Below are 12514 nucleotides of genomic sequence, written 5' to 3'. Positions count from 1 at the left end.
ACTACCAAAGGACAGAGGAAAAGCATTTACACTTGGATTGATGTTATAAACATGATATTGACTGACGGCAGGTATAAAGGATGTTCGTCCTGGGTGCCTGGGTGGCTCAGTCGGTTAAGCGACTGCCTTCGGCTCAGGTCATGATCCTGGAGTCCCTGGATCGAGTCCCGCATCGGGCTCCCTGCTCAGCGGGGAGTCTTCTTCTCCCTCTGACCCTCCCCCCTCTCATGTGCTCTCTCTCTCTCTCATTCTCTCTCTCAAATAAATAAAAATCTTTAAAAAAAAGGAAAAAAAAAAAGGATGTTCGTCCTGTGAAAGGGCAAAGTACACGTGCACATGCATAAAATTGCATCACGTAAATCCTTAGGGTTTATCGCCCGGACTTTGCTTTCTATTTTATTTGGACAACACATTCCTCCTGCACAGGTTTGTGGGTCCTGCCACGCTCAGGGGCCATGGCCACCTACCCACACCCTAAAACATTTTGTGCCTGGCAGAGACACCGTATGATTAGGTAGCTTTCAGTTCTGATGGACTCGGTGGGCAGTTTAACCTGATGTAATAAAATGCCGAGAAAGCGAATTCATGCTACCAATTTGTGCAAAGAAGCCAAATTATTAATGTCCCGCAAGAAAGATAGCTATCGAGTGTACTGAATACATGCATTTCCCTGGTGGGAGAATTGATTTCAGACACTTGAATCGTAACCCCAGACTGTCAGAGCTGCCAATGATCTCAGAAATGTATGAGAGATGACGTTGGTGATGGCAACTAAGTAAATTCGCCCTGGAGAGTAAATCCCTTTTTTTTTGTTTTTTCAAGATCCCAGGGTTCATATGAGAATAAAATCTTCCTTTTATATTTTATTTATGTATTATTTATATTTATTTATTTATTTATCTATTTGAGAGAGAAGGGTGGGGGAGGGAGGGCACGGGTGGGAGGAGGGGCATTCAGGGAGGGAGAAACAGACTCCCCGCTGAGCAGGGAACCCAATGCCATGCAATGCGGAGCTCCGTCCCAGGACCCTGAGATCATGACCTGAGCCGAAGGCAGATGCTTAACTGAGCCATCCAGGCGCCCCAAAATTTTCCTTTTATGATAGAAAATTGCTTCCTAACTTACGGGTTCCTCGGGTTTGCAGTCCTGTGTGCTGAGCTCCCGCAGAGGGAGAGGGAGAAAACATTGCATGCCTCGCTAACCTTTTCTTCACTGCCCCCTCCCTCACCAGCTGTCCGTGTCAGAGGTGAAGGTGGTGGCCGAGGAGCAGTTTGGGGAGCTGCTTGCTGCCATGAGGAAGGCCCAGGCCGATGTGATGCTCTTCTTGGAGGAGAAGGAGCAAGCCGCTCTGAGCCAGGCCAACAGCATCAAGACGCACTTGGAGCATAGGAGCGCACAGATGGAGAAGAGCAAGCATGAGCTGGAGAGGATTGCTGCCCTCAGCAACACTGTCCTGTTCCTGGAGGTGAGGGGATGGGGGTGGGTAGTGGGGAGGGGGGAGTGCAGGGACAGAAGCAGAGGCATCCAGGCCAGGAGTCAGGGAGCACCCTCACTGGGCTAGGCCTGTGGCAAATGTGGGGAATGTGGGAATGGAATTGCTCTTTGATAAATGGGGTGCACGGGGAGCCACGGGAACAGACAGAAGCAGGTTTTAGCAGAGTACAGGAATACCCCGGAGGGGAAGGCCAGACTTCCCAGAGTGGGAGGTTGGAACCAGGTTATGGGAGGTAAGTCATGTCCAAAGAGAGAGAACAGCCTGTGCACAGCTAGAGAGGTTTCAGAGAGCACAACTGACTTGGGGAATAAGGCGCTTTCACCAGGATGGGGCGTGGGCTGCTGGGCACTTAGGGATGGAGGTGAGGAAGCAAAGATGGATGCAGGTGGAGCGTTTCAGGTGGGGGAGTGAGGAGCTGAGGTCAGTGTGCCTGGCAGGGGTGAGGCTGGAGACCTCTTGCCTTTCAGAGAGGACCGTGTGTAGCTGGTTGATGGAGAAGGCCCGCGGCAGAGACCTTTCATTACAGGGCAAGTCCTTATACACTAAGCCACATTGCCAGTAGGGCCAGATCTGAAGGATATGTAATCTTGCAGGGATCGGGTGTAAATCCTGTCATCCCAGATCTGTCACTAGATAGCTGGGTAGTTATTAACCAAGTCACTTAAACTTTCTGGGTCTCAGATTCCTCATTTATCAGACAATCAGGTCGGAGTCAATAGCTTTCTCTCTTTCTTTCCTTCCTTCCTTCCTTTTTTCTTTTAAAGATTGTTTATTTATTTGAGAGAGAGAGAGATAGCATGAGCGGGGGTGGGAGGGCGCAGAGGGAGAGGGAGAAGCAGGCTCCCCGCTGAACAGGGTGCCCAACACGCAGGGCTTGATCCAGGACCCCAGGATCATGACCTGAGCCAAAGGCAGACACTTAGCTGACCGAGCCACCCAGGCACCCCCAGAGTCAATAACTTTCAAGGCTCCTTCAGCTCTAATATCCCTAAATACAAATAATTTTTTTTTGTTTGCACCTTTGAAAAAGTTCCCCTCTAGTTACAACAAACATAAATGTTCATTATGAAAAAAGACTTGAAAAACACAGGGAAAGATGAAGGAAAACTATCATCCATACTCCTACCACCCAAAACAACCATAGTTACCCTTTAATGAGAGAAAGAAGCAGGCAGAGAATGACAGACAAAAATACAAGAATGTCCCTCTTTCTGTCAGTTCCCTTGCTTTTCAATATCAAAACAAAGAAAATGTGAACAAATACTTGGCTTCCCACATCATGAGTTTCCCCAAAGAGGACATATATAATTTTTCTTTTTTCTTTTCTCCTTTTAGGACTTTAACTTAAAAACTTTAATATGTATAAAACGTATTTTTCTATAAGATAACTTATTCACATAGAAAGATAACTTCTTCTCCAAATCGTGAGCCAGTTGAAATGACAACACGTATTGAATAACCAATTTTTCCCCCCACTGATTTAAAATATCACTTTTCTCAGGTATGGCGCTAAATCTATTTGCAGTGTTAAAATGTTTATCTTTCTATCAACTCCCTGGGTTGGCCTTTTTCTTCTCTTCCATTAAACTGCCTAACCATTTTGGTACAGTTTTCTTTCCGTTACTAAGTTTTCGGCTCTATCCAGTCTGCCCTGCAATGCTCCAGCTGAGTTTGGGCTTTGATACTGTGTTGCATCTGAAAGCAACCTTTCCTGATCACTGCCTTGTTTTGAAGCTTCAGCAACTTCATATGCTTATCTACCTGAAAGCACTTTTCAAACTCTAAAGCACAGTGTAACAATTGCAAAGGCAGCATTCCTGTCTGAGGATCTGTTCATGGGTCTTCCTAGTGCTGTACCTGTTCCTCCACTCCTCCCTTCTATAATGTGACCTGTGTTTAAATTCTAAAAAAGAGGGGTGCCCGGGTGGCTCGGTCGGTTAAGTGCCTGCCTTCGACTCAGAGTGTGATCCCAGGGTCCTGGGATAGGGCCCTGTGTTGGGGGTGGGGGTGGGGGGGGTCCCTGCTCAGCAGGGAGTCTGCTTCCACCTCTCCCTCTTCCTCTTCCCCCTCTCATGCTCTCTCTCTCTTTCAAAGACATAAATAAAATCTTTCTGAAAAACTCTAAAAAAGAAAAAAAGTCCTGAAGGAATGAAAGTAGCAGGAATGTTACTGTTGCTATTTGGACTGTTGGCATACAATGTGTTCTTGTTCTGGGGTCTCTTGATTTTGATTTTGATTTTTAAATTTTAATTTCTGTGTGTGTGTGTCTCTTGATTTTTATTTTTTAAAGATTTTATTTATTTTTCAACAGAGAGAGACAGCGAGAGAGGGAACACAAGCAGGGGGAGTGGGAGAGGGAGAAGCAGGCTTCCCGCGGAGCAGGGAGCCCGATGTGGGGCTCGATCCCAGGACCCTGGGATCAGGACCTGAGCCGAAGGGCAGATGCTTAACGACTGAGCCACCCAGGCACCCTATTTTTATTTTTTTATGTTTATTTTTTGTATGTGTCTCTTGATTTTTATTTTTTTTTAAGATTTTTATTTATTTATTGAGGGAGATAGTGATAGAGAGAGAGCATGAGAGGGGGAGAGTCAGAGGGAGAAGCAGACTCCCCGCTGAGCAGGGAGCCCGATGCGGGAGTCGATCCCGGGACTCCAGGATCATGACCTGAGCCGAAGGCAGTCGCTTCAACAACTGAGCCACCAGGCACCCATGTCTCTTGATTTTTAAAAGCCCACTGTAAAAAAAAAAAACAAAAACAAAAAAACTTTCTGCGTTGCTGGGTCTTGAGCCAGTCATGTTACATATGCTTGCTTTGTGAAGGGCACATTACCATTAACCCATTTTACAGATGCGGGCAGTGTGGTAATGAGAGTAGTCCAGTTTCAGAAATTCAGAAATGAAGGCAAGTTCTGCCATGTTTCCTTTCCTGTAGGAGTACTGCAAGTTTAAGAACACTGAGGACAGTGCCTTCCCTAGTGTTTACATCGGACTCAAGGACAAGCTCTCGGGCGTCCGCAGGGTCATCACAGACTCCACGGTGCACTTAATCCAGTTGCTGCAGAACTACAAGGAGAAGCTCCAGGATTTCTCCAAGGAAGGTGAGGAAAACTGTCTGGGCCATGGGCTATGGAATGTGTGTTTCTCAGAGTGTGAAAGAGCTAAGGGAGGGAGGGCGAAATCAGGGGGAATGGCTCATCTTCAAAGCCATCCTTTGGCCAGGCCGGTGGCTAATGGACACTTACCTTGATGATTTGATTTTATGATTGAGACCCAGAGAAGTTGAGTTAGTTACATCCTGCCGTTGGCTCGAATTTCTCTGACTAGTTTCCGAGGTTGCTAATGCCTGTACTTTGAAGTGAGATCCAAGTCAGTTTGGGATCGTTCTCCAGCGTATTTTGTTTCACCCATGGAGAAATGCATTGAGCATGATTCTCTCTGATGTGACTATAGAGTCCAGCCCTTTCTTCCCCCAGGGAGACCGGGGAAGAGTGGCTAGAAAGTCCTGCTTCTTTTTTTTTTTTTTTTTTTAAAGATTTTATTTATTTATTTGAGACAGAGAGAATGAGAGAGAGAGCACATGAGAGGGGGGAGGGTCAGAGGGAGAAGCAGGCTCCCTGCCGAGCAGGGAGCCCGATGTGGGCCTTGATCCAGGGACTCCAGGATCATGACCTGAGCCGAAGGCAGTCGCTTAACCAACTGAGCCACCCAGGCGCCCCTAGAAAGTCCTGCTTCTTAGGTTCTCCTGACCACCTGGACAGGTATGCATTTGTAACTCTCTGATTTTCTAGAGGAGTATGATATCAGCACTCAAGTGTCTACTGTTGTCGAGCGCAAGTATTGGACCTCAAAACCTGAGCCCAGCACCAGGCACCAGTTCCTCCAATGTAAGTTGCAAACAGCTTCCTTTACCCACTTAACTGATGTCAGCGTAATGCTCACTGGAACAAGATCACCGTCTTTCCTGTAAGTTTCAGGCTCTTGCAACCTCAGGTCTCTCCCTAAATGGGATATTTAATTTTTTTTTTTTTTTTTTTTACCTTTCATGTTTGAGACAATTTCAAACTTACAAAGACATTGAAAAAATAGGGACAGAATTCTTGTATACCTTTCATCTGACTTGTTCGAATGCTAACACTTTATATAACTACAGTACATCGTCCAAAACCAGGAAATGAACATCCCTTCACTGCTATTAACTCATCTATAGAATTATCCAGTGTTTCACCAAGCGTGCCAACCAATGTCCTTTTTCTGGCCCCAAGTCTGATCCAAGATCACAGATGTTTCCCTGCCTTCTTAGTCTCCCCCGTCTGGGTCCAGTCCCTTAGTCTGTCTTTCATGAGCTTGACACTTGGGAGCTCCTGGCTAGTTACCAGATGACTTCCTTTTAAGTCTGGCTTGGCCAGAATTGTGTAACCTGTTGTCCTGTCATTATGTGGTACTGACCTGGTCTGTTAGCATGTTTTAAAACACCGTGTTTCCGATCAGTACGTAACCAGTCCTCATGCTTTCATCTTCTAGGATGAGGCAGGACTGCATCTATGCAGTTGAGGCTCATTTTTATGACATTTGGTGGATTAATCTTTTTGGAACATGCCGTTGAATCCTGTTACTGCTTGTTTTCTGGGGGTGACCACTGGTTGGCTAACTGCTGGACCCCCTTTTTCTCCAGTTTTTACATGGAGCCTCGGGTTCCGAGGACTGTTTCCTGTTTTTGCCCCAGCTCCTACTTTTTCTCAGGACCTCTTCACTTACACATAGTTTCCTTTATTTATTCTTTCCTGCTTCCTGACAGAAGCACATTTGTATTTTTATTTTTATTTTATTTTATTTTTTTAAAGATTTTATTTATTTATTTGAGAGAGAGAAGGAGATAGAGCATGAGAGTGGGGAGGGTCAGAGGGAGAAGCAGACCCCCTGCTGAGCAGGGAGCCTGATGCGGGACTCGATCCCAGGACTCCAGGATCATGACCTGAGCCGAAGGCAGTCGCTTAACCAACTGAGCCACCCAGGCACCCCACATTTGTATTTTTATAAACAGATTAATACAAGAAACCAAACACCCTTTATTCTTGACATTAAGATAAAAATGAAATATATTCTATTATAACCTATCTTCTTTGGCATTACAGAGGTCTTTTTTCATACCTGATATTAACTTTGTCTCTTTGGGTATTGTTATGAACTTTGAGCTTTTTATAGAATCAGATTGTTTGGGGCACCTGGGTGGCTCAATCGTTGAGCGTCTGCCTTCGGCTCGGGTCATGATCTGAGGGTCCTGGGATCGAGCCCCGCATCGGGCTCCCTGCTCAGCAGGAGGCCTGCTTCTCCCTCTCCCACTCCCCCTGCTTGTGTTCCCTCTCTCACTGTGTCTCTCTCTGTCAAATTAAAAAAAAAAAAAAAAATCTTAGAATCCGATTGTTTGACCTGTCAAAGTCGTGTGGCTCAAATTGCCGATTTAACCCGTGGGAGCCTCTCTTTCTCCTTTAAAGCTTTTTTTTTTTTTTTTTTTACTTAGATTTATGTATTTATTTTAGAGAGAGAGCGGAGGAAGGGGCAGAAAGCGAGGGAGAGAGAGAGTCCTAAGCAGACTTCCTGCTGAGCACGGAGCCTGATGTGTGGCCAATTCCAGGACCCTGAGATCACGACCTGAGCCAAAAACAAGTCGGCCGCTTGGAACCGACTGAGCTCCCCAGGCACCCCCACCACTCTTTCTCCTTTAGACATTGACATTCTGCCTTTGAAATTCTGAAAAATATCGTTGCTTTCTGGTGCCAACAGAATATTCCAGACCCACTCTGATTTTCTTGTCCTAAGACATAGAGTCACCTCCTTGCCAAGAAGTCCTGGTTCCCCTTAGATGAGAATATTATTGTTCAATATCTGGATGCTAAGGATTGCCAAAGGAGTTGGTCAGTAAAAGTCTGCTACTGATACTGTTGGGAACTTTTAGAAACATAGAGCTGCAGACAGTTTTAACAATATGCCTTTTTTGGGGTGCCTAGGTGGCTCAGTCGTTCAGGCATCTGACTCTTGATTTTTGTCTCGGGTCATGATCTCTCAGGATCATGAGATTGAGCCCCTCATCAGGCTCCCTGATTGGTGGGGAGTCTGCTTCTCTTTCTCTCCCTCTCCCTCTACCCCTACATCCCCTCGTGCCTACTCTCTCTCTCTAAAATAAATAAATAAATCTTTAAAAAATATGCCTTTTAAGACACATTTTTTTGAGATATTATTGACAGATAACTTTGTACAATATAATGATTTGACGTATGCATATATTGTGAAATGATCGCCACAATAAGTTTGGTTAGCATCCTATGTCCTCACATAGTTACAAAATTCTTTTTTCTTATGATGAGAACTTTTGAGATCTACTCTCTTAGCAACTCTCAAATATGCAATACGGTATTGTTCACTATAGTCACCATGCTGTACATGGCATCCCCTGGACTTCTCTTATAGCTGGAACTTTCTACCTTTGACTGCCTTAGAAATATGGAATCCTTCACAAATTTGCATGTCACCTCTGTATATGGACCGTGCTAATTTCTGTATCATTCCCATTTTAGTATAGATGCTGCCAAAGTGAGCACCTGTATTGCCTTTTTATGGTCCTCAGTTCACATTCATTTTTCCTTTTTTTTTTTTTTAAGATTTTATTTATTTATTTTGAGACAGAGATCTGGGGGAGGGGCAGATGGAGAGGGAGAGAGAGAGAATCTCAAGCAGATTCTGTACAGAGCCCGATACAGGGCTTGATCTCACTACCCGGAGGCCATGACCCGAGCCAAAATCAAGAGTCGGACCGTCAACCGACTGAGCTACTCAGGCACTCCTTCATTTTTCCTTTTAACTTCTTAGATTGTTGTGTCCTTTTTTTCCTTCTACAGTGGTCTCATTGACTACTAAGAATTTCCCTTACAAAAAAAAAAAAAGAATGTTCCTTACCTAGACACAAAGGAGTTTGGAAAACTCTGGGTTAATCTAAAGTAATTTTTTATATTAATGGATTTTAAATAGGCTCGAATATGCTAATTCATTGGGGAGATATACACTGAACATCCTCTCTGAGCTAGAAGCCCAGGATCGAGTCCCATCTGAAATGTGGATTATAGATTAGAAGGAAGACAGGCACGAAACAAACAAATAAATAGATTATACACATTGTGGGGAGTACCATGATGCTTAAGAAGCCCAAAGGCTCTGAGAGAAAGTGGTGGAAAGTCACAGAGGGCCTCTTTGAGGACATGAACCCTTAGCTACAATTTGAAAGGATCAGTAGGAATCCCCCAGGCTCAGGGCGATGATCATGTCACAGGGGGATTGGTCTGTGCTAAAGCCCTGAAGTGGGCTCAGTGTTGCATACTTCTGAGGCCAGGATGGCTGGACCATGGCCATCAAGGGCCAGAGGGCAGGAGACAAAGCTGGAGACATGGGCAAGGGCCAGTCATGCCCGGCTGTGCAGGCTGGGGTGAGGGGTCACTGCTTTATTCTGTGGCCAAGAGGCACCATCTAAGGTCTTGAAGCTGGGGTGACATGATTTACCTTAGCCTACACCCTGAAACATGCTCCACGGCTCTGTGGTGGACAAGGGATGGAAGAGGGTCAAGACAGAGCAGCATGGCCAGCAAGGAGCCTGTTGTATGATTCTGGACTAGATTGGGGTGAAGCAGTGGTTGGGACAGAAGTGGGATCTACTGGGCTTGAGACTACCTGTGTGTGTGTGTGTGTGGGGGCGGGTGGTGAGGATGGGAGCAAAGAAATTTCCAAAATAACTTTAGTGTGACTCCAGCAACTGGGTGCATGGAGGTGCCATTATTTTTTTCTTCCCTGGGATTGGGAAGACAATATGTTTGAGGGAATGGTTGAGAGTTTACCATGCTATCTATATATTGGTCAAATTAAAAAAAAAAAAAATAGAAAGACTCAAGTGTGGGTATATGAGTGCCTATTTCCACAAGCCCTTGCCAACACCGAGAAGAACGGTGCCCAGCTTTCAATACGTATTTGTCGAATGAATGAATGACTCAATCAGTCGGTTTTATTTCTTGATTCCATTCCGCAAATCACACGGTCAATGCCAAGCAATTGGACCTTCAGAAAGGAAAGAAGTTGAGTGAGTGACTTGTGTTCTCTGTTCTCTGGTTTTCGCCCACCTCTTTTCTGGGGGGAGCAGTGGCCTGGGGTAAACAGAGAAGAGGAGAGAGATGTTTTCTCATAGCCGGGAGGCAGGCTGGGTTCGAAGAGTTCTGTCCAGAGCAGCTGTCCATTCCTGACCTGCCTCCCCGCCATTCTTCCGTATCCCCTCAGATGCGTGTGACATCTCCTTTGACCCGGACACAGCTCACAGGTATCTCCGGCTGCAGGAGGACAATCGCAGGGTCACCAACACCACGCCCTGGGAGCATCCCTACCCGGACCTCCCCAGCAGGTTTGTGCACTGGCGGCAGGTACTGTCCCAACAGAGCCTCTACCTGCACAGATATTATTTCGAGGTGGAGATCTCCGGGGCAGGCACCTACGTTGGCCTGACCTGCAAAGGCATCGACCGGAAAGGGGAGGAGCGCAACGGTTGCATTTCTGGAAACAACTTCTCCTGGAGCCTCCACTGGAACGGGAAGGAGTTCACAGCCTGGCACAGCGACACGGAAACCCTGCTCAAAGCCAGCCCTTTCCGGAGGCTGGGGATCTACGTGGACTTTCTGGGGGGGATCCTCTCCTTCTACGGGGTAGAGCCCGAGGCCATGACTCTGATTCACAAGTTTGAGTGCAAGTTTTCAGAGCCGGTCTACCCTGCCTTCTGGCTTTCCAAGAAGGAAAATGCCATCCGGATCATGGATCTGGGAGAGGAGCCTGAGAAGCCAGTGGCAACCTCTGCCGAGGCTGCTCCCTAGACCCCAGACTCTTGCTGACCACAGAGACAGGGCAGAAGCCTGCATCTTAAGGGGGACCTGGGGATGGAAATGTTTGCCAGTGGGAGCCGGCTTTAGGAGTCACATGGGTCCCTGCACAAGGAGAGACGTCTCTGGCTTTTCCCTTTTGCTCCCTGCTGTGCTGTTCTCTATGTTATAGTGCTCCCTAGGCACGTACACCCCGTTTCTCATCTTCTAGTGATACTCTCCTGTCTGCTCAGGTGAATAACACACTGTGCCCAGGCTCGGTGACCAGGAATCTTCAGAGCAGTAAAAAAGATGGCAGAATCAATTGCAAGCTCTGTTTTGCATTGCCTACCCCCAGACACTGTTCTGGATGCGGTGTGGCCATTGAGTCCACCTTCACAGCAGCCCCCTGGGGGTAGAAGCTCCTATCATCCTCATTTTGCGGATGGGGAACCCCTGGTCCCGGGTGTGTGTGTGTCAGTGTCAGTGAACTTGCTCAAAGTCACTCCGCTCACATGGCGAGCAAGTGGCAGAGCTGGGATTTGAACGTGGGCAGGCCGATGCGGAGATTTTCACCACCACACCATGCTGCCCTCCTCATTCCGTCATGGGTATTGTGCGTAAGGGAATAAGCTACATGATGTCCTCCTCAGCATGCACACCCAATGTCTTAAACCCTCAGTGTGTCTGCACCCACTCCGTCTGGCTGGGTCGTGCAGCTGAGACCTCGTTACCTCAACAGCAGCTCATCCTCTTTTTGGATAGTAAAAATGATAAGAAATGTCTTTCCAGAGTCCAAGTCTTAGTCCTCATGACCTCTGAAGGGGGGGGTCTCACCTCGAGATGTGGGCTTCTCTGATTTCTCATTCAGAGGACAGTCCTTCAAATATTTGGAGGCAGTTCTCACGCACATCCCCCAGGGAAGTAGTCTGGTTTTCACGCTCCATTTCCCACTTTTCTTCGTAACTTCTGGGTCTTTTCCTATGAACTGGGTCAGGCAAGTCTCTCTTCCTCTTCGATAGCTGCTGGTCTTTTCTCAAGAGTCTATTTCTTTACGTCGCTTGTCTTGTTTCCAGAGACCCCGTCCTCTATTTGTATCCAAGGATTTATACAGTGTAGGATTTGAATTTTTTATCAGATTTTTTAAAATTTGAATTTTGTTGAGTTAATTTTTTTTTTTACTTGAATTTAAAATTTCATTGCATCATTGCTGCCCGCTGAGATACTTTGGATTCATGATTCTGCATCCAATAGATGAGCACTCCTTCCTAGCCTGGTGTCACCTACAGAGTTGGTAAACTTTTCTTCTGAAGTGTTAATCTTGTTGATACATATTCATTAGGGGAGGGCCAAATATGGAATCTGGCAGCCGCCAGTCGATACCTTTGGGTTTAGTTATTCAATACGTTACACCTTGGTAAAACTGTACATTAATATAGCCCACTTTTAACCCTTTATCCACCAGACACCAGGAAGAACTTTTCCAAAGGCAGAAATCAAGACATGTCTGCCTTTCCTTGCTCCGCCTGTCTCACAATGCTCTCAAAAGAGAAAATGAGATCAGCTTGGCCTGCCTCGTTTTTACTGAACCGCTGTGGGTTAATTGGTGCTGGCTGCTTTATTTTCTAAATGCTCACCAACTGCTCCATTAAATTATTTTAGGATTCCTCTGCTGTGAGTCAACATCAAGTTGATGAGTCTGTTGTTTCCAGAACCTACCTTATTTTTCTTTTTAAAAATTAAGACATGTGTCCCCATCCTCTACCACTTTTCCTAATTTCTTGAAGATTACTGCCTGGCTTTTGGTCACATTGGTCAACAGTGTCAGTGTCGTGAGATGTAATTTGTTTAGGTCAGAATGCTGAGCTCTTATAAAGGGACCCCTTGGGTGTCTCCTTAACTGACTTGACCTTCATTTCCCTGCTAGCTCCTTTTGTTCATTCAGTTTCAGGGTCAACACTTCCTTTCTTGATATAAAAGATCAAAGCAAAAGTGAGAGTTAGAAACATCTACTTTCTGCCTGTCATTGCTTCCATTGACGGACATATCTTTTTTCTTATTCTTGGTCCTCAAACTGGAATTGCCTAAAATGAACAAATTAAAAAAAAAATAAAACAAGAGAACAAAGGCCTAT

At 45.9% G+C, this 12514-nt stretch overlaps 1 protein-coding gene and 1 non-coding gene across 2 annotated transcripts; one reads left to right on the top strand and one right to left on the bottom strand.

Annotated features, from left to right (window-relative positions):
- Window positions 1-1210: 1210 nt before the first annotated feature.
- Window positions 1211-12513, top strand: LOC102732578 (tripartite motif-containing protein 16). The gene is made up of 4 exons (XM_081810400.1): window positions 1211-1465; window positions 4431-4596; window positions 5287-5382; window positions 9812-12513. The coding sequence occupies exons 1-4, from the start codon at window positions 1292-1294 to the stop codon at window positions 10393-10395; spliced, it is 1020 nt and encodes a 339-aa protein (XP_081666526.1). The 5' UTR covers window positions 1211-1291; the 3' UTR covers window positions 10396-12513.
- On the bottom strand, window positions 7991-8094 carry LOC115941838 (U6 spliceosomal RNA). Its single transcript, XR_004076514.2, has one exon. It is a non-coding gene; the product is annotated as a U6 spliceosomal RNA (small nuclear RNA).
- Window position 12514: the final 1 nt, after the last annotated feature.

The sequence above is a fragment of the Leptonychotes weddellii genome, unplaced genomic scaffold (genome assembly GCF_054177405.1).
Source record: "Leptonychotes weddellii isolate Sample4059 unplaced genomic scaffold, ASM5417740v2 HiC_scaffold_2461, whole genome shotgun sequence".
Classification (NCBI taxonomy): domain Eukaryota; kingdom Metazoa; phylum Chordata; class Mammalia; order Carnivora; family Phocidae; genus Leptonychotes; species Leptonychotes weddellii.
Note: the sequence above shows the minus strand (reverse complement) of the source record. Positions and strands in the feature narration are given on the sequence as shown.